Raw genomic sequence first — 26898 nt, 5'->3', positions numbered from 1 at the left:
TGGGTAGTTGGCACACTTGAATCTTGTTTGTTTGTTTGTTTGTTTTTGACAGCCTGACCATATATTATTTCTAAGTAAATTCTAAGTTGCACAGATTGTTTAGATGGTTTTTACTGTGTTTTGTTCTTTCTCCATGAATGTATAGAGGTTTCCCATTATTTACTCTTCAGTGAGCATTTTTGTTGTGTTTATTTAGTTAATGTGTGATTGCATGTGCAAGTATGTGCATTGTGTGTACTACAGACAGTCCAAAGGGAGACAGGGAGGATGCTCTTCATTAAGTCCCCATATTGTTCCCCTGAGGAAGGATCTTTCCGGGAATCTGGAGCTAAGCTGGCATCAGCAGGCCCTAGTGAGCTCCTTGTCTCTGCACCCAGTGTTGGTTACTATTGTTATTCTTTAAGCTCATCTTAGCTGAATTCATGCACCGACAGTAACTTTGTATTCACAGCAGCACACTCCCTGAATGTCCTGACCATTGCTTTACAGACCACATTCATTATGCTATGGAAAGCCACAGACTGATGCTCCCACGATGCAGCACTGACTGAAGCACTGAGAATGTTACTTTCTACATCAGTCATTCTTGACCTGAATATTCGTGTTTTCTAAAAAGTTAATTTCACAGGACCATTTAATGACTTTTCCTTCCTCTGCATAGCTGCGTGTTTCTTCAAACGCTGAAGTCCTCTGCAGAAGTGATTCCAGTCCTTCAGAGCCAGTTTGTACTTCCAGAAGCCATGGTAATGAGCACTGCCCTCTTGTGACTCAGCAGCACATGATGGTGTTGTTGGACACTATTGTGAACAGCACTTGTTGACTGTAATTGTATCATGATTAAATATATTCTACAAGTATCTAAGAAGCTCTATCAAGTGATAAGTGTAGACAGGAACTTCACAGTGAATGAGGGCAGCCCAATATCTAGGTCCACGAAGCACACAGTCCACCCTTCTCCTGTAAGAAGTCTGTTGGTGAAATTCTTTCAGCCTTATTCCAGATAAATATCCAGGGTACCTGGACCCAATCTTTAATCTCTGGAGGGCAGTGGGCTTGACTTGTTGAATTCTTACTTCTTTTGAGATGTGCAAGGCAAGTTTCATTTTGGGGGACCAGGATCTCACTGTGTAGCTCAGGCTGACTTTGAACTTGCTATACTCTAATTCCAGACTGTATGGGCATTTGTAATCCTCCTGCTTCAACCTTTGAGTACTGGGATATGAGTGTGTGCCACCATTCCCATTTGATTCTGTTCTTTACTGCAATCGAGGTCAAACCCAAGGTCTTGTGCATGCCAGGCAAAGGATCTTGTCTGGGCTACATCCCTGGCCTGCAGGCATATGTCTTTAAGGAGAGCAACTGGGCATCAAAATTGTGAGCACAGACATCAGTCGAAGCCCTACATGTTTCTCTGAAATACAACCTATCAGTTCATCGGTGACACAAGTCATGTAATAATATGCTGACAATACTGCCTGTACTTATGCCACAGAACAGAGGATGGCATGGTGACTCATGCCTGGAAAACAACAGTCTCGAAGCTGAGGCAGGAGAAGACTCGGGATTTCAACATTAGCCTGCCCAATGGTATAAGACAGCACCTCAAACCACAGAACAACAACAACAACAAAAAGCGCAAACAAAAATGGAAGAAAAATAAGGAGAAACAAAACAGCTTGACGTTCTTGGTTGACTTGATAAATCTCTTGTACTTTGAAGTTTTATTTCCATTAATTAATTTAATAGAGCCTGAACTGGCTAAAGTTTCCCTCCGTTTTCCCAGCGCTTCTTGCCCGCCTCCTCTACCCCCAATCTATTCCTCTTTTCTTTCTCTTCAGAACAAGTTAGGCATCATGTGACTATCAACCGACCTTGGCACATCAAGTTGCAGTAGGACTTAGTGTATCTTCTCCTTTTGAGGCTAGACTAGGGAATGGGTCCCACAGTCAGGCAACTGAGTCAGAGATAGTGCCTGTCCTGGTGTTAGTTTTGCCACATGAAGACTAAGCTACACATCTGCTAAATGTGTGCAGAGGACCCACTGATGCTCTGTGGTTGGCATTTCAGTCTCTGGGAGCTCGTTTGAACCCAGGTTAGGATTCTATACGTTTTCTTCAGTATCATTGACTCCTTGGGTTCCTTCAATCCTTCCTCTCCCTCTTCCATAGGCTTCCCTGATCTCTCCCTATTGTTTGGCTGTGGGTCTCTGCAATTGTTTCTACCAGCTGCTGGATTAAATCTCCCTGATGATGGTTATGTTAGGCTCCTGTTTATATTAGTATAGTATAATATTGTTAGCAATGTCATGGTGATCTTTGTCTCATGGCATGGGTCTCAAGATGGACCAGTCTTTGGTTGGCCACTCCCTGAATTTCTCCACCATCTTTACCCCCTGCACATTGTGTAGGCTTGAAGTTTTGCAGCTGGGTTGGTGTCCCAGTCTCTCAGTTGGAAGTCCCATTGCTCTCCCTATCTCCCATTAGTAGGAGTCTTATCTAGGGCCACCCTCAGAGATTCCTGGGAGTTTCTATCCTAGAGATGACACTCCATTGGGTTGTGTCTTCCAGTACTCCCCTACTTTGTCCTCCCTGACCTGATCCCTCTGTTTCCTTCCCCTCTCCCACAACCACTTAGTCCCCCTCCCCCATCCACTTGTGATCTCTATTTTACTTCCCCTTCTCAGTGAGATTCACACAACCCCACTTGAGCCCTCCTTGTTATTTAGCTTCTTGGGGTCTGTGGATTGTTATTGTTAGCATGGTTATTCCTCACTCAATGGCTAATATAATGTATAAGTGAGTATATACTATGTTTGACTTTCTGGGTCTGGGTAACCTCACTCGGGTTGATGTTTCCTAGTTCCATCCATTTGCCTGCAACTTTCACAATGTTATTGTTTTTAATAACTGAGTAATAATTTATTTTGTAAATGAACCACATTTTCTTTATTCATTCTTCTGTTGAGTAACATCTAGGTTGTTTCCAGTTTCTGGCTCTTACAAATAAAGCAGCTATGCATATGGTTAAGCAAGTGTCCTTGTGGTAGGATGGAACACACTTGGCCTAGGAGTAGTATAGCTGCATCTTGAGGTAGATCTATTTTCAGTTTTCTGAGAAACTGCCAAATTGGTTTCCCAAGTGACTGTACAAGTTTGCACTCGCTTCAGCAATGGGGCAGTGTCCCCCTTGCTCCACATCCTCAACAATATGAACTGTCACATGAGTTTTTGATCTTAGCCATTCTAGGGGGTGTAAAATAAAATCTCAGAGTCATTTTGATCTGTATTTCCATGGTGGCTAAGGATGCTAAACATTTCTTTAAGTGCTTCTAGGCCTTTAGAGATTTCTCTGATGAGAATTCTCTATACGCCATATTTAATTGGCTTATTGGGTTTGTTGAATTCTAGTTTCTTGAGTTGTTTATAGATGTTAGATATCAGCCTTTTCTCAGATGTGCCGTTGACATTGTAAGTTCAGAGTATGAACCTGAACTACTGCACATTCCAATACTAAATATAAGGAGATCTTCAGCTCTGAATAAAACTCGGTATGGTAAGATGTAGGGAGCCCCAGAAAAAAATATTGAAGCAAGGGGTAGGTGGAGTCTCATTTCAGTTGGTAAATGGACAAAGGAGGATGTAGTGTTGGCTACATGGGAATTCCAGGCCAGCCTACAATACATGATACTCTCGTACTCAAAAAAAAGTACATGTAATAATCCTTCTATATCCATCCGTGCATCTGACTTAACTTGTGTATTAGGGTTCTCTAGAGTCACAGAACTTATGAATAGTCTCTGTATATCAAGGAGGTATTTATTGGTGACTAACACTCTGTAGTCCAATCCCTTAAAAATGACCAGCAACAGCTGTGAAGTCCAAGGATCTAGCAGATGCTCAGAACCACAGGGCAAGCAGGCAAAGCCCCACAAGGCAGGCAGGCAAAGTCCCAGAAGGCAGTTAGGCCGAGAGCGAGCTTTCCTTGTTCCAATGTTCTTATGTAGGTCTCCAACTGAAGGTGTGTTCCAGATTAAAGTTGTGTGCCACCACACCTGGATCTGGGACTTGCTTGTCCCAGATGACCATGAGCTCAGTAATCTCCTTGCCTTAGTTTCCTAAGGTTCTTAGCCTCTATGCATCAAGATCAAGATCAAAGGTGGGCCTCCCAATTATGGATTGTGGTTCATTCCAGATATGGTCAAGCTGACAACCAGAAATAGCCACTACAGTATGTAAGGACACTTAACTAATGACTAAGAGTAGAGGTAGTGCTTAATGGTTTTTTAGGACTATTCTTGTTCTTCATGTTAAAATTTTGAGTGCCCACATAGAGCTCCCTATGGAGAGAATCCATGTACCATCTAGAAACACACTCTTGCAGATGTGTGAGAATTACTCTTTAGTGTGTGGAGCACTCTTCCTTCAATGAGCATTAGGTTTTTAAAAGATGTTTGATCCCCAATGATAACATAGTGCTTGATGTTGATTTAAAGCCAAGTTTTGATATAATAAAGGATTTATCTTTCAAAGGAAACCACAAGTGAAAGCCACCATCAGGATCCAGTAGCAGCTCATTCTACTGTGGCAGGTAAGTACTGGATATCAGCATGGGATTTGAAAGGAAAGTGTATTTATAGTTGTCCAGGGAGCTGCTAGAGAGGAGAGCACTGAGAGGAAGGGAACGGTGGATAGAGTGAGCGTTTCTGTGTCTTCCTGAGAGTGAATGCAGAATTAATAACAGAGTCTTTGTGTCAGACCCAAACCAGCCAGTGTTAAAGGCACCGAGCAGCAAGATGGCCTCCTGGGAGCTTAGATGGGAAACTAGGGTGACGAGTATTGATAAGAAAACTGCCTAATTCCCCAGGTCAAGAATGAGGCACGGACGTCATTCTGATGCTATGAAAAGGTCTGGGAGTATCTCGAGGTGGAGGTCATGGACACTGGAGGAAAAGCCATCCACAGCAGAGAGGCAGGAGAATGTAGCAAAGCCTAAGGGTTGAGAGGTTTACCTGCATTTCCCACTGGTCTCCCTTCCTCCTCCCACAGATGTTGCTTCAAGTGAAGTCCAGGAGGTTGAACGTGTATCCAGCACTGTGTCTGTTCTCTGTAGAGACCAGGATCAGGGTGAAGCCCAAGGATGTGGACATGCATCCAGTGGGACCTGTCTTCCCTGCACAGACTTGGGTCAGAGGGAAGCCCAGTGGTTTCAAGAGGCCAGGAGTCTGAGTGAGCAGCTGAGGGGCACCTACACCAAAGCCACTTTCCGCCACATGAACTTGCCAGAAGTGTGTTCCAGCCATGGCACTGACCACTTGCTCGGCTGTGATGTGTCCATCATTTCAAAGCACGTCAGCCGACCCGTGCAGGGGGACCTGACGATCCCTGAGGTCTTCGCCAATCTCAGCTCGGTCATGTGTGTGGAGGGGGAAGCTGGCAGTGGAAAGACAACCTTCCTGAAGAGAATAGCTTTTCTCTGGGCATCGGGATGCTGTCCCCTGTTGAACAGGTTCCAGCTGGTCTTCTACCTCTCCCTTAGTTCCATCAGACCAGACCAGGGACTGGCCGACATCATCTGTGCCCAACTCCTAGAGGCAGGAGGATGCATCCGTGAAGTGTTTCTGAACAGCAGCATCCAGCACTTACAACACCAGGTCCTCTTCCTGTTGGATGACTACAATGGGATGGCCTCACTCCCCCAAGCCCTAGACAAACTGATTACAAAAAACTACTTGTCCCGGACCTGCTTATTGATCGCTGTCCATACAAACAGGGTCAGGGACATCCGCCCATACCTAGATACGATTCTAGAGATCAAAGAGTTTCCCTTCTATAATACTGTCTACATATTAAAGAAGTTCTTCTCACGTGACATAATACGTGTACGAAGGTTTATAAATTACTTTGGATTCCATGAAGAATTACAGGGAATTCACAAAACCCCCCTCTTTGTGGCAGCTGTCTGCACTGACTGGCTTCAAAATCCCTCTGACCAGCCCTTTCAGGATGTGACACTTTTTAAGTCCTACATGCAATACCTGTCCTTAAAGCACAAAGATACAGCTGAGCCTCTCCAGGCCACCGTGTCCTCATGTGGGCAGCTGGCCTTGACTGGGCTTTTCTCATCCTGCTTTGAGTTCAGTAGTGATGACCTCTCAGAGGCAGGGGTTGATGAAGATGAAGAGCTCACCACCTGCTTGATGAGCAAATTCACTGCCCAGAGACTGAGACCAGTCTACCGGTTTTTGAGTCCTCTGTTCCAACAGTTTCTTGCTGCCATGAGGCTGACTGAACTGCTGGGTTCAGATAGGCAGGAAGACCTAGATCTGGGACTTCATTATTTGAGACAAATTAACTCCCCTCTGAAGGCTATGAGTATCTACCACACTTTTTTGAACTATGTCTCTAACCATCCTTCATCAAAGGCGGGGCCAAAGGTTGTGTCTCATTTGCTTCAGTTGGTGGATGATAAAGACTCTCTGGAGAACATGTCTGAAAATGAGGATTACAGGAAGCTCCATCCAGAAGCTTTACTGCGGATTCAGTCTCTTAGAGGGCTGTGGCAGCTGTCTCCTAAATCTTTCTGTTCATATGTTTCACAACATTTATTGAGCATTGCTCTAAACTTTGCTTATGAAAGCAACACGGTTGCTGAATGTTCTCCATTTATTTTGCAGTTTCTTCGAGGGAAAACACTGGCTTTGAATGTACTGAATTTACAGTACTTTTGGGACCACCCAGAAACCCTGTTATTATTGAAGAGTATTAACATCTTATTAAGTGGAAATAACAGGGTACAGAGATTTGATTTTTCACTTATGGAAAAATCTTTTGAAAAGGTACAGCCACCAACTATAGATCAAGACTATGCCTTTGCCTTTCAACCTATGAATGAATGCCAGAAAAATTTATCTGAAAAGGAAAACATAATAAAGAAATATGAGGATATGAAATACCAGTACCCACTAAATATTAGTACTGGCTATTGGAAACTGTCCCCCAAGCCATACAAGATCCCTAGGCTGGAAGTTAGAGTGAACAACATGGGTCCAGCAGACCAAGCACTGCTCCAGGTCCTAATGGAAGTCTTCTCAGCTTCACAGAGCATTGAGTTTTGTTTATTCAACAGCAGTGGCTTTCTTGAAAGCATCCACCCAGCTCTGGAGCTGAATAAGACCTCTGTCAGCAGGTGTTCTGTGTCCAGGCTGGAGCTCAGCAGAGCAGAACAGGAGCTGCTTCTCACCTTTTCTGCCCTGCAGTCTCTTGAGGTCTCACAAATAAACCAGATTCCAGGTATTTTTAAGTGTATTCTCAGTACCATCCTGGTTGACACTGTTTTCTCATTCTTAGCTTAGATGAATGAAACTTCTCAGTTTCATCTCTTCATAAATGAAACTTTATAAGGAGAAATCTAAATATTTTGACCATTTGGGATCATGTATAAATCAATATAATGCCCTGAATCATAGACTGACTTTCACAAAATTCACACAAAGTTCACTTAATACTAACTTCATTGCTTGAGGAGTTTTTTAAAAAATTATTATTGTATTTTTTTACTTACATTTCAAATGTTATCTCCTTTCCCAGTTTCCCCTATGGAATTCCCCTATCCCATCCTCCTCCCCTGCCTTTTTGAGAGTGTTTCTCCACTCACCCACTTCCTCCCATCTCCCACTCCCCGAATTCCCCTACACTGGGGTATTAAGCCTTCACAGGGCCAAGGACCTCTCCTCTCACTGATGCCTGATAAGGCTATCCTCTGCTACATGTGTGGCTGGAGCCATGGATCCCTCCATGTGTACTCTTTGGATGTTGGTTTAGTCTCTGGGAGCTCTGGGCAGGGGTGTCTGGTTGGTTGAGGAGAAAATACAGAGACAAAGTGTAGAGCAGAGATTGAAGAAAAGGCTATCCAAAAAGTGCAGGGATCCACCCCATATACTGTCACCAAACCCAGACAATATTGTGAATTCCAAGAAGTGCATGCTGACAGGTGCCTGATATAGCTGTCTCCTGAAAGGCCCTACCAAAGCCTGAGAAATACAGAGTTGGATGTTCTCAACCAACCACTGGACTGAGAATGAGGTCCCCAATGGAGAAGTTAGAAAAAGAATTGAAGGAGCTGAAGGAGTTTGCAACCCCATGGAAAGCTTGAGGAGCTTTTAAGGGCACTTAAATTACTTGTTATTAGCAAATCATGGACTGTGAATGAGATGATGCTAGAGAATTATCCCCATTCTGGTTGTCAGAAGGAAGAGAAGGTTTAGCTTCTCTATGAAAAAGTGAAAACAATACAGTCTTACTTATATTTCTGTTGCTGTAAGAAAACATTCTGACCAGAAGCAACTTGGGGGTAAAGTGTTTATTATACTTTACAATTCCCAGATCACACAGTCCATCACTGGACAATTTTTTCATGGCAGGAACTGGAGACAAGACCATAGAGGAGTGTAGTTTCCTTTCTCAAGGGTGCTTATTTTCTTGGAATAACTGCCTTCTTATTCAACTCCCAACCTCCTGCCCAGGGTTGGCACTGTCATGCCCACTGAGCTGGGCCCTCCTCAATCGCTAATAAAAAAAAATGCAGACTTCCCTGCAGGCATCTTAAATTTAGGATCCGCTTCTTTGGTAACTCTGGCTTGTTTTCAAGTTGAAAGAAACTAACTAGAAAAAAAATGTCTATTAGTTTTATCTTTCCTTAAGTAATATGTGATGACTTTTAGTAAAGAGGTTATCTATCATTAAACGTGTTTATAGTTTATGTGTTTTGATAGCAATGTAATTTTTTTATTTTATAATTATAAGTAGGCTAGTTTTTGTCTTTAGATGTTTTATGCTTAGGAATGCTTTTCTTGTCTACAGTTGTGTGTTTTCGTTTTTTTTTTTTTTTCTTGAGACTATTTTATACTTGTGTGTTTATGTGTCTAAGTGTGTGTATTTGCAGATGTGCGCTTGGGCACAAGACCGTGCCACAGCATAGGTATAGGGGTGGACAACCTCAGGAATGCCATTCTTTTCTTCCATCATGGATCTTCTGGATTAAAATGAGTTGATAGGCTTGGGGCAGTGCTTCCTCTCACTGAGCCATATCCCTGTGCCATATGAGAGAGTCTCCTGTAACTTAGTTTGGCTTTGAACTCATTGTGTCTTTGACCATTAATTACCTGAACTGCCTGAGCCTCCTGATGCCACTCCCTGAGTGCGAAATTTCAGGCAGGTTTCAACATCTAGTCTCTGAGAAAATAAAAAAAAGTTTTGACTTTGATAATAAATGTCATCCCACAGTTTTAAACCTGTTGTTTATCTCATGTAAAATAGAGACCCTCATGTAAAAGCAGGACCAGAAATGTTCAAGTCCCGGGATAGCATAAAGTGTGCATGGTTATTCATGTGCACAGTCTGAGCACTCAGGAGGTAGAGGTGAGAGGATTAGGACTTCCAGAGTCAATAATGTTCCGCTGTGTGCATATATGTCACGTTTTTAGAGAAGATGTCTATTCATGTCTTTGTAATCTGAAAGAGTTGATGAGGTGTGGTGGGTTGTACTTCTACATTTTGCTAATCATTTCACCTATTATGAACATTGGTTGTTTCCATCTTCTGGGTATTATGAGGAATGGTGTCCTGATCATTTGTGTTACAAGTGTCAGTTTGATTCCTGCTGTCAGCTGGTTTGGGTACAGGTCTAGGAGTAGCTGACTTGCTTGTTCCTATGGCAACTGTAATGTTTTGAGACAGGGTCTCATTCTATAGCCTAGGCCACTGTGGAACTTGGATAGGATAGCCTTGAGCTCATGGTAACCCTCCTTCCTCATCCTTCCTGGAACTGGGGTGACATCTGTGACCCACTACATCTTCTTTGAGTTTAACTGTTGCATGTAATTTTAAAAACACACCATGCCTTTCCTGGAACCGTAGCCCTTGCTCTCAGCTTAACTCTGCCAAAGGCTAGCTATCACCTTTTGTGGGAGCTGTGAGTGTGCTCCCAGCCCCTCCTAGCTTAGCTTCGCCAAGCTCCCATTGATCTGGCTTCTCTCTAGCTCTGCCCACCTTTGCTCTGTGGAAGAAAAACATTCAGATAGCTTTATAGTCTTTGAACTTGCAAGATAACACAATTGCTGGGTGAAGAATCTCATGCCCTAACCTGATCAACTGGCCTACATCAGTCATCCCTGCTGGTCCTAACTACCCCAAGATCATACATGGTTGTTGCTGTCTTCTCATTCCAAAGCCTACCTGAAAAGCAAGCACCTCATCTCTTTCCCTGTGTCTGCTTTTCCTCCTGGAACCTGAAAGTCCTGCCTTTACTTTTCGCTCAGCAATTGGCTCCGAGCTTCTTTATTGACCAAATCAAGAACCAATTAAGGAACCAGACCTTATCATCAGCACCTCCCCTTACATTTAACCTTAAAGGAACCTCACAAGTGTGTTCCAAGGTGTCTACTCCATTTCACCTCCCCACCAACAATGTGCAAGTCTCCACACTTTCTGCATTTCCTTAAGGTTTATTTTCTCTTCTCTGTCTCATCATAAACATACTCTAGTCTGTCAGTGTTCTCTCCTGCGGCTGAGATTTACATTCTCCCGGTGACTGAATCAAATTGAACACAGTCTCAACTGCTCATAATGGCTTTTTCTAAAGAAGTGTCTATTCGAATTTGCAATCTGAAAGATTTGATGATGCATGATGGGTTGTACTTTTAGTCTTGACACCCCAGAGGCAAGGTAGGACGATAACCATTAAATCTAAGGCCAACTCTACAGAATGAGTTCTCCACCAACCTGGGGAATAGAGTGAGACCCTTCTCAAGAAAAACAAAATTGTTCTGCTGGAGGAGTTCTTTGCATATTGTGGGTGTTAGACTCTTAGGTTATAAGTGGGGTATCTCACTGGGAAAGCATTTGCCTACTATGTGAAAGGCCCACCCACAGCTTGACAAAAATCCATCAAAACCTTTATCAGACACATTGTGTGAAAAACTTTTTGCCCATTCTGTATGTTGTCATTTCACCTCTTTACGCTGATACATGAATAATCGTTCATTTTGATGAGGTCTAATTTATCTTTTGTTTTTGCTACTGCTTTTTATAGTATATCTAAGGATACAATGTAAAGTTCAATGTCCTGAACGTCACCCATTTTCTTGTAAGAGTACTATGCTTTAGCTCTCACATGCGTCATTAATCCGATTTTTATCCTTTAGGAGTTGGAAGCAGGAATCCAGTTGTGCATGCTTTCACATCTGCAAGATCAGATGTTCTCTGTTAGTAAGGAAGATGTCAGATATTTTTGTGAGTTTAGAGACCATCACAGGGCTTCCACTAGAGTCCATCACGATAAGCAGATGCTGCAGCTGGAAGTATCTTCATAAATGTGTTTCCTAAACAGATGTTAGGATGTATGAATATGACTGAAGATCACAGCACCTTGAGAACTTGCACTTGGGGCTCTTGAGTGATGGAAACTATGTGCTGCCTTCCAGATCAGCTCTTCCCTAATTTGGACAAATTCCTGGACCTGAAAGAACTGTCTGTGAGACTAGCTGGCACATCGGATGTGCTCTCATTCCTTCCTGGGGAGCTCACAAATCTCCATCACATGGAGAAGTTATCCATCCAAACCTCCATAGAGTCTGACCTCTCCAAACTAGGTAAGGATGGTGCTTGAATCTCCAGTTCACGTGTCAGCTGGAAAACCCATAGTAATTCTTAGAAACATTCAGTCATTATTAGTTAAACTTCCCTGGGCCTGACATCATGACCTGTGTCCATGAGAAAGGGTAGAATCAGTGTTCCTAATCTTTAAGAGGACAGAGATTTATTTGTAACTCGAGTCCTGACAATGTCAGGAACTGTTCTGAGCACTTCACAGATACTAGCTCACTCCTCATACCCACTGTGTGAGCGAAGGATGATGATTATTGCTGACTGTCAACTGGGAGAACTGAGGTCATTGACTGCTCTGGTCTATTCTTCTGTGAAAACATATCTTCAGACAGAGTCTGACTGCACAGCCTGAGGTGTCCACTCCTAACACTTCCTACCTGCATCAGTGTGAGGAGTTCTCTTCTGCTGCTGTTTTAGTTCTATGTGCAGATCTCCCTGCTCAGGGAGAAGGAACCTGACTGGGAGCAGCCTGGACCTTTTCTCCATTTCTCTCCATCTCTAACTCTTGTTGCCAGACAGCTGTGCAGCCATCTTTCTAGAACATGCCATTTAGCAAATTGACTAAAGTACCATTAGATCCTAGTTTTTAAAACACTAAACACCGAAGAAATGTGAACTGGTGACTGACATGGAAGATTTGACAACAAAAAAACTCACTAGAATGGGGCATGGTGGCTCCTGCCTATAATCCCAGCAGTTTGGAAGATGCCTAAGAAGGGCTGTCATAACTGTAAAGTGAGCCTAACTACATGATTTCCACACCCACATGATCTGCAGAAACAAAAACCAACCAACCAATCAAAAATTTTCTGACAGCTTTGGGGAAATCTGTTTTATCCTTTTGCCATGGGATCCCACAGATCCAACCTAAGTTATTGGGCTTGGCAGCAAGCATCCCCAAAGCTGTCCTCTGATCAACACATATGTGTGATGGCACTTTTGTGTTCTCCCATGTTCATATGCACACAAACACACATACACACCAAATAATTTAATTAAAACATTTTTAAGTTGTGCTTCAGAGTTGTTCTCCCTTTGATGGTCCTCTGTACAGAGTTCTTACTGTGTCAGTACAGAGTGCAAACACAGAGATGTCACACTGCTGACACTAAAGGTAAAACACAGGAACAGAGACCTGATCCAGAGGGGCAGGAATTTGTCCCAGGTCATCTGCTCACTAGTCAGTTGCAGAAGCTGAGCAAAACCCCAGTGTGGTCTGACATCTAGATATTGAGTCACTGCCTGTTTAGCCAGTGCAGTTGGAGCTCAACGATTGAGGATCAACTTTGACAGGAATTTGTAGCCTTCTCTAATTTCTGAACATCCTTCATCTTTTCCAGTGAAATTGATTCAGAACTCTCCAAATCTCCATGTTTTCCAACTGAAATGTGATTTCCTTTCTAATTGTGAGTCTCTCATGGCTGTGCTTGCTTCCTGCAAGAAACTCAGAGAGATTGAGTTTTCTGGACGATGCTTTGAAGCCACGACCTTTGGTAAGAACTGTACAGTTTTGACTTCTGTGTACAAAGTCGTTAAATACTCAAGAATTAAATGCCACCGATGTCCTGGGAATTGTGAGGACACCTGATCCTCAGCGAGGCTGTCACAACAAGGAATGAGCTACAGTTCGTAAACTACAGTTTACATGTTTCACTTATAGAGTCATGTCCTCTCTTAAGTCACAGTCATTCAGTTTGAATACTCTATCACCTTTCACAATTTTGAAATACTCAGTGTCATAGGAAATGTATCGGACCCAACTCAACTTTATTTTTCCTTTCCTAGTCAACATTATGTCAAATTTTGTTTCTCTGAAGATATTGAATCTTAAACGTCAACAATTCCCAGATAAGGAAACATCAGAAAAGTTTGGTAAGTTTATAAAGTAGTATTTTTTGTTTTCCTTTTCTTCCTCCTGTTCCTCCACCTCTTCCTCCTGTGAACCCGCAATAAAGCAAGCTGTGTGCAGTTGTCCCTTGACATCCATAACAGTTGGGTTCAGGGCCTGCTGCAGCTGTCAACACTAGAAGATCCTTTGTGATATAAAATGGTGCACTAAAGTTTACCCCAACCCCACACATTCTCCATACACTCTAAACCATCTCACCATTGCTTACAATGCCCAATGTCATGTTTGGGGGAAAAAACATGTTACATTGTATTCTTCTGGGAATAATGAAGAAGAGGAAATTCTGTACATGTTTAGCACACATGGGATTGTTAAAACTTGAACCTGAGGCATGGAGAAATGGCTCAGCGATTAAGAGCACTAATTGCTCTTCCAGAGGTCCTAAGTTCAATTTCCAGCAACCACATGGTGGTTCACAACCATCTGTAATGAGATCTGATGCCCACTTCTGGTGTGTCTGAAGACAGCAACAACGTACTTACATACATAAAATAAACAAGTAAATATATAAATAATTTAAAAATACTTAAAAAATATTTGAGCCTGTGGTTGGTGAAATGTGCTGATGCCGAGCAAGAGCCATGAGCCACCTATGCTGGTCTTTAGAACACCATGGTGATTGGTCCCACCCCTGATGCCATTGGTCCCACACATCCTTACATTTTATCTCATTAACTACAATATTCTCATGCTCACTGACATCTTACGATTGAAATTGGTCATGATAGCACTGTGTAAATTTGTTGTTGGGTGTCCACTCAAAAGAATGATATGTCCTTTTGTTTAGAAGGTCTCAGAATACATATAAAGATTTCTGTTCGTGTTAAGAAAGCTAATCTGTGATAAACAATATTGAACACTGTGATTTTATATCTTTTTGAGTTTAAAATGTTTAGAAACATAATGTGCTTTCACGGGAAACACTAGCGGGGGGAAAGGGAGACGGTGGGTAATATTGGGTTCAGAGTTGTCTTCACAGCACCTCCCAGACGTTCATGCACAAGAGAGGATGGGCTCCCCTCTATTTGGTTCCCTCTGTGGAGACAGCTGCTGGCTGGTTTTGCTTTGGCCTTGGAGGTGCTGTGAAGCATCAGAGACAGCATCAGACTCTGAGAAGATCCCTGTCATATGACTCAGGTTCACTATGTAACACCCATGTGTACTCCTTAAATAGTGGTTTAGTCCCTGGGAGCTCTGGTTGTTTGCTATTGTTGTTCTTATGGGGTTGCAAACCCCTTCAGCTCCTTCAATCCTTTCTCTAACTCCTAGATTGGGGATCCTGTTCTCAGTTCATTGGTTGACTGTGAGCATCCTCCTCTGTGTTTGTCTGGAAGAGCCTCTCAGGAGAGAGCTATATTAGGCTCCTGTCAGCATGCACTTCTTGGCATCAGCAATATTGTCTGGGTTTGGTGGCTGTATATGGGCTGGATCTCCAGATGGGGCAGTCTCTGGTTGGCATTTGCTTCAGTCTCGGCTCAAACTTTGTCTCTGTATTTCCTCCTGTGAATATTTTTGTTCCCCCTTCTAAGAAGGACTGAAACCTGTTCACGTTGATCTTTCTTTTCTTGAACTTCATGTGGTCTGTGAATTGTATGGTGCACAATTTAAGCTTTTTTGGCTAATATCCACTTATCAGTAAGTGCATATCATGTGTAGGGTTTTTGTGATTGTGTTCACTCAGGATGACATTTTCTAGCTCTATCTATTTGCCTATGAATTTCATGAATTCATTGCTTTTTTTATTAGATATTCTCTGTATGTACATTTCAAATGTTATCCTGTTGATCAAGAGTGTACTTGGGAAGGAGGGCAGTCACTCTGGTGGACCATGCTTTAGTGTCTAGTGTTGGTTGCCTCAGTATGAAATCACTAGGGTGCTGGTAGGGGGTGGGATGGTAAAAATGGCTTAATGGAGTCAGTAGAGTGACCTGCAGCCAGAGGAAGCCGGGCTGTGAGAGAGAAAGTGGAAATGGAGTGACAGCAGCGTCTTGGGTGAATGAACAAGTTTGGGGGGGGGGATGGAGGAAGCAGCAGCAGAGGGCAGCAGGGAGCTGCTGTGTGCTGACTGCTTCTAGGGTCTATGGAGAGGAGAGGGATGAGGAGGGCCTCTGCTAGGTGGGGCCTCCTAGACTGCAGAATGTGTAGGTCATTGGCTCTCATGGTGGAACAACTCCTGAGGATTCCTTTCTTGTGTCTCCCACAGCCCAGGCACTGGGTTCTCTCAGGAACCTGGAGGAACTGCTCCTTCCCACTGGGGATGGGATCCACCAAGTAGCCAAACTGATTGTCCAGCAGTGTCTGCAGCTTCCGTGCCTCCGAGTTCTTGCCTTTTCGGAGACTTTGGATGATGACAGTGTGTTGGACATTGGTGAGTGTGGAAGGGGTGCCCCGTGTGCAGAAGCCAGTACCATCATTGGAGCTGCTGCTTCAAGTGTCAGCATAAACATCTGTTCAACCTACTTCCTCATTTCCTCCTTGCTGCTTCTTCTTGAGCCTTTCTGCAGCTTCAGGTTCATCCTGGTCAGACTGGGAAAGTCAACAGCCTCTTTGGGGAGCTATAGAAGCATCCGATCTGGTCTTGTTTTCCCAGTGCTGGGGACTGGACCCAGTGCCTCATTCTCCAGGCCAGTGTTCTACCCCGCACCAGAGTCCAGTCAAGTCTGTTCGATACTTGGTGTTTCACAAACCTGGCAGGGAACTCATGTTATTACCTGAGTATTTATCATTCATGTAAGAAGCTAGAAAAGTCTGCAGTATGAAGATGAACGAGATTCTCAGTTCACGGTCTTGGGAATTTTGTTATCTGAGTGCAACTAAATCAGGATTAGAACCCAGACCATTACCGATGCCAGAAGCCCATGCTCAATCCCCAAATAAATAATCAATTAATGCATCTCTGCCATCTTGTCTCCCTTCCTTGTGGCTCTACTTCGATTTTACAGCTTCAAGCAAGGCACACAGAACATGTAGAGTTGTAAGATCTTTCTGGTAGGCCAGAGCTCTTTACCTGTGGTGACACTTCTTGCCTTATGCTCACTTCTTGTATGTTAAGATAGGTGCACGGTATCATTTTCATGTCTTTTTTCTGCCTTTTAACCTATGCACCAGCATTTAAGGTGAGTGTCTTCCACAATTACATAGTTAGACTTAACAGTTACTCTAGAAAGGAGTTCAGTTTGGGAAACCCTGAGCTTCATCCTTAGTACACCATACAAACAGGCATAGTGGTTATAATGTTACACATCTGTAAGCCCAGAACTCAGGAGGTAGAAGCAAGAGAATATTCATCATCTGGGTCATCGTTCTTAGCCACATAGTAATCTCGGAGTCAGTATGTGCTGTAAGAGGTCTTGTCTCAGGACAAACTAAAAAATCACAATCACCAAAATAATCAATACCTGATACAAATCTGAGGTTACAGAGAAGGTGTCATCTGTAAAGTGCTTCCAGCCTATGCAGTGAAGCTCTCAGTGTGATATATGAAGCAAGCACCCAAAAGAGGAGAGCCACTATGGAACTGAGGGCAGGAGAATCCGTGGCACTTATAAACCAGGCAAAATAGTAGAATCTTTGAGCTCCAGGTTTAGCGTAAACTGGTCTGAAAAAGTAAGGTGGCGTGTAAAAGTTCTGCCTGGTTCTTCCTCCCAGTCCCATGCTCCCAGAAATAGGCCACGGATTAAAAATACGTTTACAAATATCTTGGCCATACAGCTGGGCTCTAAGCCATTTATTGTGATCAACATTCTGCCAAGTGACTGTGCTCAGGTACCATGCATCTGGCTTGTCACATGTTCCCTGGGTGCAACTCCCACCTCACACAATCCCAGAATCTTCTCTGTCTCCAGGATGTTCCACCTCCTATTCCTGCCTAAACCATGGGCCATCAAATTTATTACTGACAGGTGTCACATCCATACAGACACAAAGTAGTCTCTCTATAGTGGAGCGACTAAGAAAAGATCTACCATTAGCCTCTGGTCTCCACAAACACCCATGTTTACATGTGTATGCTACTCCACAAACAAACACACTTACACACATTTACACATGCACAGAAATTTTAAAATAAAAACCCATCCATTAAACTTTTAATTTATATTTAATTACTATAATATTTTACCATATTATATTGTTAAGTGGTTAAACTTTTAACTATTTTTAGACAGTGTCTGTTGGTTAATAGTCTAGTCTGAACTTTAATTTGCTATGTAGCCCTGGATGGCCCTGGTCTTGTGGTCCTCCCACTTCAGCTTCCCCAAAGCTAAGATGACAGGGGAGTGTGTGGCCCATGTGTATTTTTATTCAGCATTCTTTTATTTCTTTCCTTACTTCTTCCATACACTATGTGGTTTGTTTTTTCCCTCTGGTTTTTGCTTCCTACAATTATTAGCTTATTACCTGCACATTTTTTTCTTCAGCGGGTGCTTAGGTAGGGTCTATTCTGTAGCCCAGCCTGGCTTCAAGTTCAAAATGTGAAGTCAAGTTGGCTTTGACTCCAAAGCCATATCCCCCTGCTTCAGACAGCAAGGCTGGTGTGTCCAGGCAGAGTTTCAGCTCCACATTTTCCTCTTTCAGTGTAATCTTGGAAAATAAGGTTTGAAATTTGAAGAAAAGTATAAACTAATACACGAATGAGTACTTTTACCACTTTATGAGTTAGGTAGGTGCCCCTGGAATATTTAAACTTTATTTATCTGGGTTGTCAAGGTGGCTCAGCAGGCCAGGGGCTTTTGGCCTAGTCTGAAGACTTGAGTTCGACTCCACAAGGTAAAAGGAGAAAATTAAGTATCCAAAATTGTTCTCTGACACATATATGCTGTAGCATGCAGGCATGTGTGCGTGAGCACATGTGTGTGTGTGTGTGTGTGTGTGTGCCACACACATAATAAATAAATAATAAAATAACATAAACATTATATTTGCCTTCTACCCTCTTGCATGTGATTTACTTTAGTTTTTATGTACGTTTTCAACCCTTCAATTAGTATTTCAAACAGTTCTGTGCTTAGTACTCACAAGTTAGATTTATTGATCCCTTTATTTTTTACTGTTGCTGTTTTTGAGACATGGTGTCCTGTGGAAACTGGACTGGTAGCCACCTTGAAGTAACCTTTCAGCCCTGTCCGGAGCGCTGTGGTCACTGTCTCTCTGCTGCTGCTGCTGAGCCTCCCATGAGTCCCTTCACCAGTGTCCTTTCTGCTTCTGCCTGAAGGGCTCTGGTAGCATTCCTTTTATTTTCGGATAGCTAGTCAAAGCTTTTCTCCATTAAATGATAGGGAAATGGGTCTTCATCTTTGAAGTACTTTTCTAGTGCATTCTATTTTGGAGTTATTTTTGTTGAGGTTTCTGGCCTGTATCGTTTCTTTTTTTTTTAGCGTCAGTACCCAGTGTTCATGTTATGATGTCCTTCATGGTGTGTTTCTTCGCTATTCAGTAGCTTTTAAGATTTTCTTTTCTTCCTTTTTCCTGACAAAGCCTCACTATGTGGCCCAGGCTGGCCTAGAAGTTCTGGCCCTGCTCTGGCATCCAGAGCCTCAGGAACTAGACTCTGTTTTGTGGCCGTCAACATCAACTTCACTTTGTCTTCCCAAAGTCCATATACTGAATGTCCCTAACTCCAAAGTGTCAGAGTTTTGACAATTAAAACTTCTAGTTCCCCACTTCCAGACATGGACTTTAGTTGAGAGCTTATCTTGTCCTGCCCAAATTTCCTCCAGAGCTCTAAGTAACCAGGAAGCCACTGGGCAAACTGGATAACAGTCAGTTACAGGACACTTTCTCTGCACCAGGGAAGAGACTGTTCTCACAATTTTTTTGTTTCTTAGACTGTAACCTGTTTCTGCCTTGGCATATTTCCTGTACATACAGAACTGAATGTTACCCAGACGGCCAAAATTCTCTGTGCTAAACTTCCTGGTTTCTACTTTACCCTTGCAGTATTTCCTCAATCCCTATCAATGCGACTGCTGTTTAGGGCTTTCAAAGAACACTCTTTAAAACATGTTTAAAGCTAAGCATTGTGATACACACCTTTAATCCCATCTGTCAAAGGCAGAGGTAGGCAGATGTGAGTTATAGACCAGCCTCAGCCATCTAAGTGGTTTGTAGGCTATCCAGGGCTATGGAGTGGAACCTGCTCTTGTGGAAAAAATATGCTGAGTAATCCCTTCTTTCATTGATGGTGGGTTCAAGATTAGTTACAAATAACCCTGTAAGCTTTGCTAGAATCTTCATAGCATTTTTGGCTTCATAAATATTTCGGTTGCTTTCTTTCCAGCCAAGGGAGCAAACAGTGGAGGCTTCCAAAAACTTGAGAACTTAGACCTTACGCTGAATCACAAGATTACAGAGGAAGGATACAGAAATTTCTTTCAAGTCCTGGACAACCTGCCAAACTTGCAAAACCTGGATATTTCCAGGCATATCCCAGAATGCATCCAAGTTCAGGCCACCACAGTCAAGGCTCTGAGCCAGTGTGTGTCCCGACTGCCCAGCCTCACCAGGCTTGGAATGCTCAGTTGGCTCCTGGATGAAGAGGACATGAAAGTGATCGATGATGTGAAGGAAAGACACCCTCAGTCCAAACACTTGCTTGTTCACTGGAGGTGGGTAGTGCCGTTCTCTCCTGTCATTCAGAAGTGAAGGATGAGGTGGAAGATTACAGGTCTAAAAACCTGATTTTCTAATACATTTCATTCTAGGCAGACATGGTGCAATCCTATTACTTAGGAGACTAAGCAGGAGGATCAAGAGTTTGGGTCCAGCCTGTGTTATGTAACAAGACTTTACTCTAGACCCCAATTAAAACCAAATTGTTTATTATTGCATATACAAGAATATTCTTGAACTGTATTAGGCTGGTAAGTTTGAGAGCCTGCATGTTACACTGAGCTTGAAGAGCTGTGCCTTGACTCCTTGTATGGCCCCTAATGTATAAAGGTTAGCGCTTTAGTCAAGTTTATACATAGAACCCTCCATTATCCAGGTCCATAAAAAGGGTCTGGAGAAAGGAAGATTCATCTATGTAAAAACTACACTGTGGAAGGAAGGACTCATATAAGAAACGGCCAGTTTAAGGATTGAACGGGTTCTGTGCATGATGAGACAGGAGTTGACTTTACCGCAGGAGGCAGCTAACTCTCTCCAGGAGATAGTCTTTAGTTTTTGCAGGACTTCTGTATATTCACCAGTCCAGGTGTGGCCTTGCTTGCTTACACGATCTCTCATCTATTTGAAAAAAAATGGGTTTAGAGGAAACTGCTTTTGTTCCATAGGCTTTGGGGAGTTACATATATTAGGATAGGTTTATAATTTTGTTGGAAATCCACTCTGTTTAGGGTATGTTTTAATCTTACATGGATTTCTGGGCTGGGTATATTAACTTGATTGTGATAATTATTTGTCATTTCACAACTGTCACCTCTCTAGAAGCAGTGGGACCTGGGAGAATAGAGCCAATAAATGAGGTGAACTAAACTCTCATGCAATATTAACTTTATTCAGAGCATCAAACAATTTATACACCGAGAATTAAGAAAAACTACCTGAGAAAAGTTCTCATGAGTTCAGGCTATATACAATCATGAAGATAAGCTTCATGTGGCAAAAACATGTTTTTCTATAGAGCAGTGGTTCTCAACCTGTAGGTCTTGACCTCTTTGAGGGTCAGATGACCCTTTCACAGGGATCACTTAACATAAATATTTATGAATCACAATAATAGCAACATTACAATTATGAAGTAGCAACAAAAATAATTTTATAGTGGGTGGGGGTCACTACAACAAAAGGAACTGTATTTGTGGTTGTTTTAAGAGGCCAAATCTTTTAAGTTCAGACTCCATTTTAGAGAGCCTGACCTAAGTTTGAACTTCGGTAAACAGTCAAGTACCTAGCATTAGTTTCCAAGTTACCACCCCCAACAAAACCTGAACCTAGATCCAGTCTCTAGGCTAACCCCCAATAAGACCTGCATCTCCAGGTAACACCCCCAGCAAGACCAGCATCTTCAAATTATTTCCCCAACAGATCTGTATTCCCAGGTTACAAGTCCACCCTATGCCCAATGGCCACCAATACAGAGGGAAGCAGAAATTAAGTTTATACTCCCAGCACCAGCCAATTAAGTTAAAGGCCATAGTAACTTCCCAATTAGATGCTTGCACACTCAGCGCTCCTCCACACTTGCTGCTTTTTATAAAGCCTTGCCCTGATGGATATTTGACCTCCTCATCACCAAACCCGTCTTGCATAACGATGGTGCACTAACGGGTCCGATCTAGCTCTGCTCAAATAGAATAAAGACCCTACTGCATCAGATTGGCTCCTGTCTGGTTTTGGGATCACTAACATTTTCCTGACACTACAGTTTAAATATACTTGGCCCAGAAAGTGGTACTATTAGGAGGTGTGGCCTTGTTGGAGGAAATGTGTCACTGTGGGGGTGGGCTTTGAGACATTATTCCTAGCTTCCTGGAAGTCAGTCTTCTAGCTGCCTTTGGGCTGCCTTCAGAACAGGATGCAGAACTCTCAGCTCCTCCATCACCATGCCTGCCTGGATGCGGCCATGCTTCCCACCACAATGCTAATAGACTGAATTATGAGCGTCATTTGGATCATGGTGTCTGTTCACAGCTGTAGAATCCTAACTAAGAGAGAGTTAAAGGTCACAGGAAGGTTGAGAAGCAACCACTGCAATGGAGGCATATAAAGAATAAACATCTACCTGAATAACAGCACAAGCAATAATGAGTGATCTGAAGTAAGCTCACGCCTACACACCTACATCTGGGAGGAGCAGAAACACATTCAGAGAACAGTTCTACGTTTTGAAGAAACTAGGGTCACCACACGGAGTTGTTTTCTTCATGTTCTCACAAACACTCCGAAGTTTCCTCACATGACTCCATTCTTGGGCCATGTTCTAACACATAATGTAAATAAAAACACCTTTACACCTTAAATATGTGTGCTTTTTATTGTTCAGTTATAAAATGAAGCTAGGGAGCAATTCCTATGGTTAAAAGTGAAAAACGAACATTGGTTTTCTGAGTACTGAGGCAGGCGGCATTCTTGATTATTTTCTCCCTTTTGTTTTTTTTTTTTTTTTTAGAATTGCCTGTCATTTTAATATTTAAAGTAAAATTTTAAGCTTGGGGTATAGTTCAGAAGTAAGTACTACAGAGTATTCTTGAGACCCGAAGCACAGTCTCCAGCACAGCCAAAAAAATATGTAAGAAAATCACTACACAATTTAAGTAAGTTAGGGCTGCAGAGATGGCTCAGCAGTGAAGAGCACTGGCTGCTCTCCCAGAGGACCCAGGTTCAATTCCCAGCAGCCACATGGAGGTTCCGCTTAGGCATATATACAGACAAAACACTCATTCGTGTACATAATTTTATAATTAAATAAGTTAACGCAACTTGTCATCAAAACAGTAACACAACCTCCCTGTGAAGATCTTGCTCATCTGATATGTTAATACCTTTCTATTCAGAAAGGCTTTAAGGATTATATCAGTCCACTGAAAAGACAGAAATCACAAGAATATTTACCAAGGGAAGTTTGAGGAAAGTGTAATGCAGTCATTAGCTCTCACTGAGAACTGGGTACAGAGACTGGCTTGTAAGGAGTAAGAGAACTCTGATCACACCCAGGCTCTTCATCTTTGGTCGTGACAATGCCTTGCAGGACAAAGTCACAACACAAAAGCTCGCAAGGACCATGGAGTTGCTGGGAGCTGCTGGGCTGTATTTGGCTGCAAGAGACCTCAGAATGCTATGTACTGCCAGCCATGTGTGTTTCCCAAGGTGCCTGTGGATAGAGCTGGTACTGCCAGCCATGTGTGTTACCCAAGGTGCCTGTGGATAGAGCTGGTGCTGCAAGGACCTTCCTACAGCTCCAGAACCAGCAGAAGCCCCTGGCTCCCTCAGTGACAGCATCCTCTACTGACAAGGCTGTGCATACAGGGATGCCAGGGGGGGAGGTGTTCAGAACAGGAAGCCTGTCACATCATGAATACTCAATATAGAAACAGGAAGCAATAACTTGGCAACCAAATTAACTCATTTAGGAGCACGGGTGGAAAAAAATCCTAGGTAAGTGTGTAAACCCAGATACTCTGGAGGCTGAGGCAAGAGCAGCACAAGTGAGGGCTAGCCTGGGCAATCTAGAGAGACACTGTCTAAAAACAAAGTTGAGGAAGAGTTGGGGAGGCTGCCCAGTGGTCCAGCATATGTGATCATTGCAAATGAAAAAGAAACAGGGGCTGGAAAGATGGCCCAGTGGTTAGAAGTAGTGGTGATTCTTGCAGAGGACACAGGCTCAATTTTCAGTACCAGCATGTTTGCTTACAACCAGCTGTAATTCCGGATCCAGGGCTTTAATGTCCTTTTCTGGCCTCGCTGAATACCAGACAAACACATAGTACACATGCACTTGCAGACAAAACACCCATACCCATAAAAAGAAAAAAATGTAAAGTCTTAAAAAAAAAAAAAAAGAAAAAGAAAAGAAGCCGTTCTAAAAAGAATTCAACGGTTCTGGTTTATTTCTCAGCACTTAACATGAAAAAGACAAAGCTGTGTCTGTTTCTGATCACATTCTCCATATCCCCGGCCCTGAATCTGTCAAATGGGCTGCTTTTCTACACAGCCTGCACCTTCTTAGGGCATCTGCTTTATTTTTATGTTTAAAAAACAACAACAACAAACAACAACAACAAAACCCAAGAAATCAATTTTTCATCAGAGCATAAAGCTCAGAGTACAACTTAAACAGGAAACAAAAATACTTGTAAACTCTCAAAAGTAGGTATTAAATGTGATTTTATAAACTCCAAATATGACAAGTCTGGAAGGACAACTTTGATCGAAAAAGTTCTTTCCAAGCACGGGTGTCTTTCATGCTTACAGTCACTTCCTGCCTGCACTCCACCAAAAGAGCTGTTTTAACATCACCATGGCAACCACACTGGCTCACAGCATCAGAAGTGACCTCCAACCTCTACACCGGTCCCTTCAATGACTACGCTGCAGTCTTCATCACATTCGTCCTGTGAGCAGCATCTGAGCTATGGATGGGGTGGGACTCATTGCTGGGAGGGAGCAGCTGCTCCAGCTGCCTTAGGGACTCGCTCACTCCTGCTTTCCTAGAGAGCTCCAGCTCAGCCCTCTAACCCCTGGGGGATCTGAGTCCTGGCTTCATCCCTGTGTGAGCACACTTCCTGGACAACCTTATCCTGCTGAATGGCTTTAAGCTCCACGTCTACCCTACTTCCTCCATCTCCAGGTCTATCCCTGGATTCTGTTTACAGAACTCCAATGTCTCCAAAGTTAATTCTTAACCTTGCCCTTCACAAAAATACTCATTGCAGACTTTTCACCTCCCAAAACTTCTGCTTTATTTTTCCAGGTGCCCTTGGAGTTAGTCTTAACTCTTCTCTTATACCACATACAATTACTGACAAATCCTGGCAATTCCATTTGCAAAACACAGTGAGTTCCACATGGCTAGCCCACTTCTGTGAAATCTGTGGAGCATTTTCACCCTGCAGTCAGAGGATCTTTCTGGAGGTCATGCTCTCCCTGTGCCTCCCTGTCCTCCAGGCTCCCAGCTCGAGGCCAATGTGGTTGACCTCACAAATGGCCTGACCCTTGCTCCCGCTTATTCCCATCTCCTTTTCTTCCTCTCACTCTGGCCTCCTTGCTGGTTCCTGAGTATTTCATACATATTCTTATTTTTTTCAAGTCTAGGTCTCTTTATGTTGCCCCCGGTGTCCCGGAACTCTCTCTGCAGACCAGGCTGGCCTCTAACAAAGGTCCACCAGCCTCTGCCTCCCCAGTGCTGGGACTAAAACAGTGCACCTCCTCTGCCAGGCTTCACACACATTCTTATACAAAAGCCGTCCTTTAACTATGTTCTCTCACTTCATGGGTTCAGTATTTCCCAAATAATGTATGTGTTAAAACGAAATCCCCACTGTGAGCTACCAGAACTGGGAACTTAACCTACTGTTTGCAGCTGCAGCCTTTGGAAGGTATTTAGGACAAAGTCATCAAGATGAAGTTCCCACTGCACTGAATCCTGGTGGCTCCTGCGAGGCCAAGTGTGAACACACACACAAGATATGCAGAAATCATGCTTTTGTTGCCTCTTGCATTATGCCTGATTAAAGCTCAGCGCACCAGAAAATCATCAGCACTGAATCCCCAGAACTGTGAGCCAGAATAAATCTTTCTAAGCACCCCCACCCCGTAGGTTATTTTCCATTTTGTGTGTAAGAGAAGATAGAGCACATGTACGCAATGAGCATGCATATGCCTGTTTCTGAATGCACAAAGGCCAAAGGTCTTCATCGGCGTCTTTTTCACTGCCTGCATTATTCCCTGGAGAACCCTGAACCTATAGGTTTGGGTTAGGCTGGTAGCTGGTACCCCACAGTGATCCTCCAGCTGCTCCCTCCTCTCTCCTTTCCCCATGCTCTTACCCACTGAGGTGGCTCCACTGTCTGGTTTTTTAGTTACTGTACTAGATGTGGTCTCATTATGTTGACCAAGCTGATCTCAAAGGATGAATCTGACTACCTCAGCTTTCAAAGTAGCTTCCCCTCTGCAAACCCTCCCATCCCCCTCCATTTTACTTCTAATAAGGGAGCAGAGTCTGAAGGAAAGGCCATTCAGAGACTGCCCCACCTGGAGATCCAGCCCATATGCCACCACCAAACCCAAACAATATTGCTGATGCAGAGTCTGCTGACAGGAGTCTGATATAGCTGTCTCCTGAAGGCTCTGCCAGAGCTTAACAAAGAGGCAGATGCTCATGGCCAACCATCCAACTGAGAATGGGGTCCCCAATGGAGGAGTTAGAAAAAGAATTAAAGAAGCTGAAGGGGTTTGCAACCCCAAAAGAACAACAATAATGTTGAGTGCTTGCTGGAATTAATGACCTCAGTCCAGATAAATGTATTGGGTGCTAAAGAGAGTTAAAATTAGTGTTAATATCTAATGTCTGGTCAGAAGGTAAACAATTAAATTTAACCTGAAAATTAACTAAGTTATGTTGAATCTATAATAGCCAATACTTCTTCTAAAAGCTCAAGTCACAGAACACATTTTGCCCAGTTTACTAGTAGGTACTATTAGTTTGATAATACTTACTTGATGGCTAATACAATAGGCACATAGGAAGCTTAGTTAATTTAGTTTACCTAGCTAAAAGTTAGGAAAGAATAGCATCCACCATTTTCTGTTTTTATAATAGTGGAGATCAAACCCTAGTGCCTTACACATGTTGGACAAGTGGTCTATCAATGGGTTCCATCTCTA

The 26898-nt window shown here is 43.0% G+C and overlaps 1 protein-coding gene across 1 annotated transcript in view; it reads left to right on the top strand.

Annotated features, from left to right (window-relative positions):
* The window catches only part of LOC308426932 (baculoviral IAP repeat-containing protein 1b-like), a gene marked incomplete at both ends in the record, with an annotated part of 31293 nt that extends 11079 nt beyond the window's left edge, over window positions 1–20214 (top strand). The window contains 8 exons of the mRNA XM_080924932.1: window positions 662–743; window positions 4530–4587; window positions 5046–7289; window positions 11480–11647; window positions 13004–13156; window positions 13449–13535; window positions 15776–15940; window positions 19850–20214. Of these exons, the coding sequence (XP_080781058.1) occupies window positions 662–743; window positions 4530–4587; window positions 5046–7289; window positions 11480–11647; window positions 13004–13156; window positions 13449–13535; window positions 15776–15940; window positions 19850–20214 (3322 nt within the window). The remainder of the gene's footprint in view (window positions 1–661; window positions 744–4529; window positions 4588–5045; window positions 7290–11479; window positions 11648–13003; window positions 13157–13448; window positions 13536–15775; window positions 15941–19849) is intronic.
* Between the last annotated feature and the right edge of the window lie 6684 nt (window positions 20215–26898).

This window comes from Micromys minutus, assembly GCF_963924665.1.
Source record: "Micromys minutus genome assembly, chromosome: 11".
Lineage (NCBI taxonomy): Eukaryota > Metazoa > Chordata > Mammalia > Rodentia > Muridae > Micromys > Micromys minutus.
Note: the sequence above shows the minus strand (reverse complement) of the source record. Positions and strands in the feature narration are given on the sequence as shown.